Source organism: Cryptotermes secundus, unplaced genomic scaffold, assembly GCF_002891405.2.
Source record: "Cryptotermes secundus unplaced genomic scaffold, Csec_1.0 scaffold193, whole genome shotgun sequence".
NCBI classification, from domain to species: domain Eukaryota; kingdom Metazoa; phylum Arthropoda; class Insecta; order Blattodea; family Kalotermitidae; genus Cryptotermes; species Cryptotermes secundus.
In genome coordinates this window covers 528790-539346 of record NW_019731217.1, presented here as the reverse complement: position 1 = coordinate 539346, position 10557 = coordinate 528790, and the positions used below count along the sequence as shown (strand labels likewise).

Sequence of the window (10557 nt, the reverse complement as noted above, 5' to 3'; positions counted from 1 at the left end):
TCTTGATTAATCTTTTGGTTATGTTTGTGACGTATCCGTTGTTATGTAATATGTTTTTAATAATGTTCTTCTCTATTTGTTTTCCTTTTTCTGTTATTGGGTATGTGTATAGTCTATTTATGAGGTAATTAATACCTGACAATTTGTGCTCGAATGGATGGCACGAACTGTTAGGTATTATGATGTCTGTTTGTGTGGGTTTCCTATATATTGCGAATTGCAACCTATCTTCATTGCGATATATTGTTATATCTAGAAAGTTAATTGATTCTTGTTGTTCTCTTTCAATGGTGAACTTTATAGTTCACCATTGAAAGAGAACAACAAATATACGAATATTTGTATATTACAGATAACACCTGTACAGTGTGGAAACAAGAACTAGCCGCTCCAGCACTTTAGACATAGGGCGAGTAACCATAACAATTTTAAATTTTAAATTTAAAATTTAGAGAAATTTTAAAGGATTTTAAAATCATAACTAAAGATTTTATAGTGCTACTACAGGAAAATCAAATTTGACGTGTGCAATATAATCTACATACCAGACACATATCAACGAGGTAGATGTTGATAATACGAAGAAAATAACAATGTGTTTTAAAATGTTAAATTTTAGACTGGGTTCAGTGTAGCAGCAACGTTAAGAGTATACACCTGATGATGGCCGATAGAGGCCGAAACATGTAGTGTGGAAGAAAACAAGATCAAAGACATAATATATATTGTTTGCACTTGGGACGGAGTTTGTATCATTTATCGTGTAGAGTGCAACAGGATGCTTAAGTATAATATTGTTTTATTATTTGGATTACTTTTCGTTTAAGTTTGTTACGTAGTTGTGTGATGTCTTCCTATCTATAGCCATTATTTAGTGCTATATTAATAACAGTGTTTAACTCTTTGTTTTTAGCGTTCTCCACGAGGGGTAGTGTGAGAAGTCTGTGTATCAAATTTTTGCATGCTGCTAATTTTTGTTCTTTAGGGTGGCATGATTTATTATTTATTGTTATGTCTGTTGTTGTATCAAGTCAAGGAGGATGAGGTGGGCAGGTCATGTAGCACGAATGGGGGAGACGAATGCGTATAGGATATTGATGGGAAAGCCAGAAGGAAAGAGACCACAGGGAAGACCAAGGCGTAGGTGGGTGAACAATATTAGAATGGATCTTAGAGAGACAGGATGGGATGGTATGGATTGGATAAATCTGGCTCAAGATAGGGACCAGTGGAGGGCTCTTGTGAACACGGTGATGAACCTTCTGGTTCCATAAAATGCTGGGAAATTCTTGAGTAGCTGCAGAATTGGCGGCTCCACAAGAAGGGCTCAGCTCCATGAGTAAGTAAGTCTGTCGTTGTGGGTTTTCTGTATTGTCACGTGTTGGGTATGGCATGTGACAAATAACTATGCATGGGTCTCAGATTCAGCGAATCTTTGTTGGACGCTTCACTTATACGCTTACGAGTACAATTATTATCCACTGCTTCACTGTTATAATTACTTCTTGTACCACTGATCTCGGCTGCTATGTTGTGAATGTCTTCTGTAGCGGCTATTCCCAGGCTTACTTCTGTATCTCTCGACATCTGCCCGAGACTCTGGCGAATGCATGCAACCCCTTTTTATACCCTCGGCCGCTGCTATGCAAATGAACCCTCTGTTATAACTGTGGAAACGCTGCTTTGTTGATTCTGCGATTCCTACGGAAGGACCCACTGTTATTGCATTGTCTCTGTGGGAACGCTCCGTGTATTCATTGTAACTGTGGAGATTCGACGCTCTTGACGCAACGGCTCACTGTTGTTGCGTTACTATGGAAGTGTCTTTTCCGAACACGTTACAGTATATTTCCATTTCTGTTTGTAGAAATCTAACAACAAGGTACGAAGAACACATAAGAAACATAAGACTAAACAAAGATGAATCAGCATTTGCCCAACATATACTAAATGAACGCCATCAGTTCAGACTTAAATAACAAAAGTTTTAAAAAACTTCAGTATACCAAGCCAACTGCTGTAGTTGTGAAAACTTTGGATTTTGTATATTGTGCTCTTACCACCCTTTTATCTGCCTACACGTTCGGCGCCACTTCTTACCGCCATCCTCTTCGTCGTCCTTACCGCTCAGTGAGACTTCAAGCCTCACGAGTTGGTCGTCCCTTACCTGCCCTTCACGTTCGCACCTTTGTGGTCTGCCCTTTTATCCGCCGCTTCCTTGTAGCTGTCTGATTCAGGGTAGGGTGTGGGATTGCTCTGAATACTTGAATTTTTATGGGCGCCAGTGGACTTGGGTGAAATCCACGACTTTGGAACTGGTAAAACAAAGGTGGGGATATGGATAGGCGGACGTTTGGGGTTCCGACTGCTCAGAAGGTAGGACGAGATTCTGTCTCAGGGCGACTTCTGGGCCTTGCTCACACAAGGGGAGAGAGAACACTGAAAAAAACTAGCACTTCACCAACACTGTTGCTTTTATTGTTAGTGTTCACTAGAGTTACACATTACGAGGCCCTAGCACTTGGACTTTATACACCAATTTAACGTCCGGGAGGTTACTACTGTTACTCCCTTTGGCAACTCTCTCCAGTTACTCACTATCCATGACTACGCTCTTATTCCCGTGTAAAAACTGCTCTTATTGCCTTGTAATGACTCACTCCCGCCGTTTCCTTCTGATGACTGACTCCCGCTGTTTCCTTCTGATGACTTGTAATGACTTGTAATGACTGCTCTTATTGCCTTGTAATGACTCACTCCCGCCGTTTCCTTCTGATGACTGCCTCCCACTATTTCCTTCTGATGACTGACTGCTCTGGAGAGGCAGAAGTCCCGACGGTTCCGGGAACGCCTGGATTCCTCTCCTCTGAAATTTTGCTGATTGGCTGAACCTAAAATTTGGGTGTTTCTCTCATTTGCATTCAGCCAATCCCTATCCAGATCCATGTTAATTTGGGCCTAAGTACAACACGGTCCCTCTGACAGCTCTCAAATAAATGGAGGTACGCTAACGATCGCTTGGTACACCCCTTCGAAAATTATTGCGACTCGTATCTGTCAAGCCTCAAATTTTCAAAGACTCGAACCGTCGAAGTTAAGCATTGAAATCCCCAGAAAACACAGCGGGATACTTCCTGCTCCGTTCTGGGTTTTCAAGTGACCTGCAGCTTGCTTGTCCCTCAGAAAGACTAGATGTTGTCCTTGGCATCTGCTGGGCCTGGGGACAACTGTANTAAGTACAACACGGTCCCTCTGACAGCTCTCAAATAAATGGAGGTACGCTAACGATCGCTTGGTACACCCCTTCGAAAATTATTGCGACTCGTATCTGTCAAGCCTCAAATTTTCAAAGACTCGAACCGTCGAAGTTAAGCATTGAAATCCCCAGAAAACACAGCGGGATACTTCCTGCTCCGTTCTGGGTTTTCAAGTGACCTGCAGCTTGCTTGTCCCTCAGAAAGACTAGATGTTGTCCTTGGCATCTGCTGGGCCTGGGGACAACTGTATATCATCTTGTTATCAGTAATACAGTTCATTTAAATGTAGTACATTGTAATTAAGAATGTAAATCAACAACATTGTTGATGTTCCTGCATGGTGCGGTTACAGTGCATTACAAACATTGTATGTGTATATATTTTAACATTCAGGACACCCATTGTAATAGTGGTTTCCAAAGAGTATCGATGTCCCTCTGATGATGGTCTGTCAGGACCGAAACATGTAAGAGTGTTAAGTACTGAAGTAGTAAAAACTTCAACAGTCACACTGGATGGAGTTGTTTTATCTTTTATAATATTGTTCGTGTGATGGACCAGAATGAAAAAGAGAATAAAATAGATAAAACAGAGTTACATGTCCGTAATAGTCCCAGTATATTTTCCATGCCTTCTGTAAACTGAATTTGGCCCACATTTGAGCACAGTAGTACTGTTGACTTCCATTAAATGCTGTTAACATTTTAGGTAGTAGCATGGAATTCTTACATGCTCAAGTATGTGGTCCTGCAGGGTTTTACTAACCTTACCTTAATGAAAGAATTGCCTCAAATTGGACTGGTGATGAAGTTCTATGGCTGTAAGTAATATAAAACACAGCACAATACTATTAGAAATTTGCATGTTTTATGTTATTTCCTTTGTTCAGTTTGTTCACCAGTTCATATTGGATCCACTTGCTGTATATATTTCTGCATCAATTTAATGAATGACTGTAACAGTGCAGTTGAAAAGGGCTTGCTTATGTTTGCAGTATCGGATGATAATTCATCAGTTCAGTCATCCCCATGGCAGCGTGATCACTGTTGGAAACAAAGTAATCCACGCCATAATATTGGCAAGGAGATGACATTCATCATGCAGCCATTGCGTCACATGTTATATATCCGGAACTTGCACTTCTTCTCGAATACTATTCGCCGGAAAAGAAGAAGCCCTTATGATCCCACGGAAGTTACTGTGTTAGATGTGAACAGTACAAACAATGGGAAATTAGTGAGGCTGAAAAAAGTAGGATCGGATCCAGCCAAATTGACTACTATAGTACAAACACTGTGGGAAAGAGTGCAGGGATCAAGCAGTAGTGAAACAGTGGCATGTAGCAGCAGTGGGGTGAGTACATCAATGCCAGTGCAGAACCATGCAAGGACAGTGACTGTGGCTGCCTGTCGCATGGATCCAAGCATAATATCTCCGCGAAAAAGAATTCTTCGAGAGATGGAACGAGTCAGCCTTGATGACTTGGCTAATTCAAAACGGCACCGAGCTCGTACCACTAGTGCCTTGCCCCACAATAATAACAACAATGGTAGTAGCAACAACTGCATCGTCACGTGCCAAACTCTGCAACCAGGTAGTGCTCTGCCTTCACCACCCCAGCCAGGGACAAAGGTTAGTGTGAGCAGTTGCAGTTACAGTATCACATCTCTTCTGGGTACAGGCCGGGATGAGGAAGCTGCTGTAGCTGGAGCAGGAATACAAGACAGTGAACCGTCGTTTCTACGTACTCTGCTCAAGTCTCCATCCCAGCAGGCCACGTCTCCTGAGCCAAGCCCCAGGCCAAAGGGAACCAATAAGACTGGAGGAAGCAGAAAAGCTTCACCCACTCAGCATCGGCAAATTAGGTCGCCATCTCACCATGGGTCCCCCACGCTTTCTCCATCACCAGAGTCACTTCGCTCAGGGCTACGAACTCCTGTTGTTCCGTCCGTGGGAAACCCGGCACATGCCCCCCAGTTGTCATCCTTTCTGCCATCACCATTGCTATATACCCCTTCTCTCACACCTCCCTACCTACCTCACCATCCCTCTTCATCCCTTGGTCATCATCCCTACTTGTCTGGCTTATCATCTATTCCCCCACCATATCGCGGTTCACCATCACCCATCCCTTCATACTGGGTCAACTACCCGCTCTCTAGTCTTCCACGGGGAGCACTGTACCCTCCTGGGCTGGTGCCCCCTTGCCAGGCCCCTCCACTCAGCTCCTGCCCATGGGGGTCTTTGAACCAGCAACCCCTGGATGACTTCAAGAAGGATGATGGTGCTTCAGGTAAATGAAGAATCTGAGGTTATTCTGTTGTTTTCTGTGTTCTCAATGTTGAAACAATTGGGCCTAATGATGAGTTCACTTTGTTTCCAGATGTTCCACTCAACTTGTCAAAACACGCCGGGTGAGACCACAAGCAGTACAGTGAGAAAGAAGTGAAATGTATATAGATGGTGCTGGGGTTGGAAAAGTAAGTTCAGTGACCTGCTTGTACCTGCGTCTGGATCAGTTGACTTATAAAGACTGTTTCTGCTCTAATGATGAAGCAGGTTTGAAATGAAGACAGTAGGAATCAAATACTCGGAACTTCCTTAACATAGTTGCATGGAATCATAATTATCTTTATGTATAGACACTTTAAAAGTGGGGTATAACATTTCTGCATTGTTTTTCAAAAGGATGCAGGAGAATTAACACTAACGTGCCTTGTTAGAGGCAAATGATTGATGATGACTTTGGTCACTTGTAAAGTTAGATTAGGTTGTTTTTTTATATCTGAGATTTATGAGTACATATGTGTTTTTTTCTTTTCTTTTGTTGCTCTTTTCCCCCCTTTCACAAGAATTTCAGTTTATGGCGAGAACCATTGAAAATGGTTGCTGCCATTGCATGTGGATTTTGTTATATAGAATCTAGTGCAGATTTAAAGAAATCTATCTGGAGTCTTGAGGAGTCCATGCCCATTAATACTTATATTTGTGATACCTTTCCAGTATTCACATTCTTCAGTAATAAAAGTGTATATATAGTTCCGATCTTTGAAATGTATTCACACTTGAAGAAGGGAAATTAATTTGGTTTATTAGGGGAATGTTGGTAAAATCTCATTTCAGACAAGGTGCGTCTAAAATTTGAACACAGAAATTATTGTCTAATTACCAGTTATGTTTCTGTCTTATTAAAATTTAATTTTACAACTGAATTTAAAGGTACACATTTATCACCTGTTTCCTATGGCAGCTGAATTGTTTTGTAGTTGGTGCTATGCTTGTCTGAATGATGTCATGGTGCTTATATTTTCTGTGTTCAGGCAAACCATCATTCATTTTATTATGGTATTCAGGAACTGAATGACAGACATTTCCTGAACAGAATCATACACAGGTTTTGGTTTGTGCAATCCAAATTAATGTTATAACTTTTCATTTTAATGCAAAACAGTGGAACTTTGTTAAGAAAGCTGCCTTTAGGACAGTGTCATGTCTTTTTTACAGTTTTGACTCTCTCTTTTGCATATTCATGTATATTGAGACAGCTATAGAAGTTGCCGCCATATACATTTTTGCCAGCCTCAAGTTCTGTTACGAGATCTTTCTCCAATAGTGCTGTGAAATATTTAAAAATGTAAACCCTAATGGCATGCATTTCGTTTTGTATATATAGAGAGATACAGTAAAGATTCAACTAATTTTGGTTTATTTAAAAAGAGAGAAAATGTAAGTTCGGATGTTTCTGAAAGGTAAGAGCATTTATTAATTTATAAGACAAGTAAGAAACAAGAATGTATGTCCTGGCATTTTTTGGAGATAACTATATGACATCAGTATTGTAATAATAATATCAAAGCCAGTCTACAAATGGAGCTTAGACCCAGCACTTTCACTTTCAAAATGGTCTCACTATCAGCCTCAGTTAAGGAAAATGAAAATGTTATGTTAGGATTTACAGTAGCCTGTATGTTATGGACCTCTGTATTTTAAGAACTTGATGTGGCAGATCCTGGGCCCCATCATAATTAAAGTTGTTATACTCAAGTACTCTTTGTATGTAAAGACATAAAAGAACTCCCATATGACATGTCTAAAACATGGTCTGCTGATGGTATATGAATGATTTACTGTACTTCTTGAGCATTTCATCATAGTAATTTTTGTTAAAGAAAAAGTTTTTGTACTTACAGCTTACAGATTTTGTCACCATTATTTACATGAAATAGAATTATTCTTGTGAAGCTAGTAGTTGCTTGTCAAAGAAGTTCCCTGCCTGTTATGGAACCCTGAGGTTTCATTACGCTCTTAGTTCAAGTCACTGGATCCAATTCTGAACCAGATACTTTCAGTTCATATGCTCAAACTCCATTCCTTTAAGATCCATTTTAATATTCGCCTTCTATTTATGTCTAAATTTCTATTTCACCCCAGAATTCTCACCCACTGTCAGTAGTGCTTAACCTAATTTTTATCTTGTGCCACTTTCTGTAGGCCAGGAGTGTAAGGTGCCATTGAGTTGACTGTATTAACAGAGGTATGTTTTTACTCATACACCTTTGCCTCAAGTTGTTTTTTTTATAGGTTCACATCTTAAAACAAAGAAATAGAAAAAAAAATGTGTTATTACCAACATTATTGAGTCTTGTATTTGCTTCACCTCAGCCAATTTGTAATCAGGTTGTTGTCTGGGATATAATGCCATGTAGTCTGTTGAAAGTCAACTGGCATTGCTGAGGAACATATCACATACAAGCAAAGCTTTGCTTGCTACTTGCTTCATACTGGCTTCCTGTTTGGCTTGCTCTTCAACCCTGAGGATGGAGGCAAAATGTTCCTCCAAAACTTCTTTTGGCTTTCAATATACGTATATGTATATGTACTTCACAGCTTTGTATCCCAGAAGATAGAACTCTTCATAATTACAAGCTGATGACAAATTGGCTCAAAGAAAAAAGACCCAATAATGCTGATAATAAAATCTTTCTTATTTTAAATTTCTCTAATTTTGTGTCCCAGAAGATAGACTTGTTCATAACTGCTACTGTGAGAACCGCAAATCCTACACGTAATTTTGTTATTTCAGGAATTGCCAGTTTTTTTTAAGTCATAAGTTGAGACTGATGTTTGGTCTTGGTTTCTTTCATCGATGTAAAGACTTGTCATAGATAAATGATTGCAAAATGGCAGATACATTGCTGGACACATTTTTCTGAGGTTAGGGAAATTTTCATAAGGCAGTGACTTCCAAAACTCGATAGTGTCATCAGCTGTAGGAATTACAGGAAGTATTTAATAACCAATAATTCATAATTTTAATTTAAGTAAATTAATTTTTTACATTATTAAGGGGTCATTCTAAACGTACAAAGTCACAGACTGAAAATCATAACATTAACATTTAAAAATACGTATATATTAGCAAAATGAACATCTTGCAATAATGATGGATTATCACTTCAGTGAACTTTTAACAGATGTCAGTAACATTTCATTATTTACTAATTCAATTTCTATAGCTGAACAGAAAACAGAGTCGACCCCAGGGCCATAGTGCAGCTGGAAGGATTAGGTCAATTGAAAAAAATCCACCTCATCGGGATAACAATTTACATTTTAGTTCAGTCACTTCCATTGTTATATTTGTGTCCGGTACATCTGTTTTCTGTTCAGCTATAGAAAGTGGATTAGTAAATAGTGATATGTTACTGACATCTGTTAAAATTTCACCGAAGTGATAATCCATCATTATTTGCAAGTTGTTTATTTGGTAATATATTTTTAAATGTTTATGTTATGATTTTATATGTTTAGAATGATCCCTTAATAATGTAAATAATCAGTTTACTTTAAATTTAAATTATGAATTATTGGTTATTAATTTGGTAAATAATTTGTTTCTGCCATGTAATTTAACATTCAGTAAATGTACATGAACAGTTAAACTGACTAAGAAAGCAAGAGAACCTTTCCTGGTCTTGTAACAGACATCTGCAGTCTGGTCATTCACTGTTTTCTTCCAGAAATTCAAAACACTGTCTTTCAGTTGCCAAATGTGTTGCAGAACTTTACGTCTAGAAAGCAACCACACATCACAGTGAAATGCCCTTTCTCAGATATTAACAGTGTTCTTTGAATTCTTAACAAAACAAACTATTTGCTACAATTGTATGTACACATGTTACTAGTGTACCCATAACATGAGTGAGAATTAAAAATTTTCCATGTAATGAATCATTGTGTGTAATGCAGAGATATTCGAGGGTGGGACCCTTTAAATACTTCTTTAGCAATGAGAACAGTTCTAAGTTTTTACAAACTGCAGTAGGAGCACTGTCAGTGCACAGTCTATCTAGTTTCATGAAATCTGCAGTAATTTTTATGTGCACAATTTATGTTTCAAAAATATCTTAATTATTCATTATACTGTGAAGTAGCTCAAGACCTACAAGTTCTTCAGTAACAAAGATTTTTATGATTTTTTCCAATAAAAGTGCACAACCGAGCTGTATCATGAACACATTGCTGCATAGATGTTGTGGTGGTTCATCATATTAATTTCCAGTTCTTCAGTGCACCTTGTTACAGTTGATTATGATAGTGGAATATTGAGAAGTTTTGTCGTCAAGCTGTTTCGCTACGATTTCTAAAATCAGCATGATAATTGCTCACCGTCAGAAAATGCCTTCCTCCTGCATCATCATCTTATTCTTCAGTTCGAGAATTAGGCAGATGGTAAGATCCAGCTTCTGTGAATTCCACCTTCTGCATGGTCTTTTCTTCCTTTGGGCACTCAGATTTCTTCCTTTATTTTCTTCGAAATTAGTGATGAAATGTCATACAGTGCTACAGTAATGGCTCTCAGTTTGCCAGCATTCTGTTGACAACATTTTTTATATCTACTGCTGGTGGTGTTTCATTTTTGATATAACTTTCCCATAATTCTGTTCCTGTAATTAGTTTCTATTCTTGTTTTATTCTTTATGCTGCTGCAATATAATATTGATTATAATTGAATCTCTTATTATTTGATAAGTCCCACATACCACAATTTGGTTTTCCATTTGTGCCCCAAATAAATGGAAACACATCTTTCCAGATTTTCAGTAAATTACATTTGTTGGTATGCTTAGTGACTATTTTTCTGTTGAGTTGTTTAATTGTTTTATGGGTGTGAACAGTTGGTGTGTTAATGAAGTACGTCTGAAATCATAGAACACATTTGTTTCAGTGACAGCAGCTTTAAATATAATAATGTAAACATACATTTGTTGTACCCAGGAATACAGAACACTTTTCTTGT

At 38.6% G+C, this 10557-nt stretch overlaps 1 protein-coding gene across 1 annotated transcript in view; it reads left to right on the top strand.

The window, feature by feature from the left end:
* LOC111866420 (protein hairless) overlaps positions 1 to 9076 on the top strand; it is a gene marked incomplete at its 5' end in the record, with an annotated part of 30183 nt that extends 21107 nt beyond the window's left edge. The window contains 2 exon segments of the mRNA XM_033752246.1: positions 4252 to 5550; positions 5641 to 9076. Of these exon segments, the coding sequence (XP_033608137.1) occupies positions 4252 to 5550; positions 5641 to 5675 (1334 nt within the window).
* Between the last annotated feature and the right edge of the window lie 1481 nt (positions 9077 to 10557).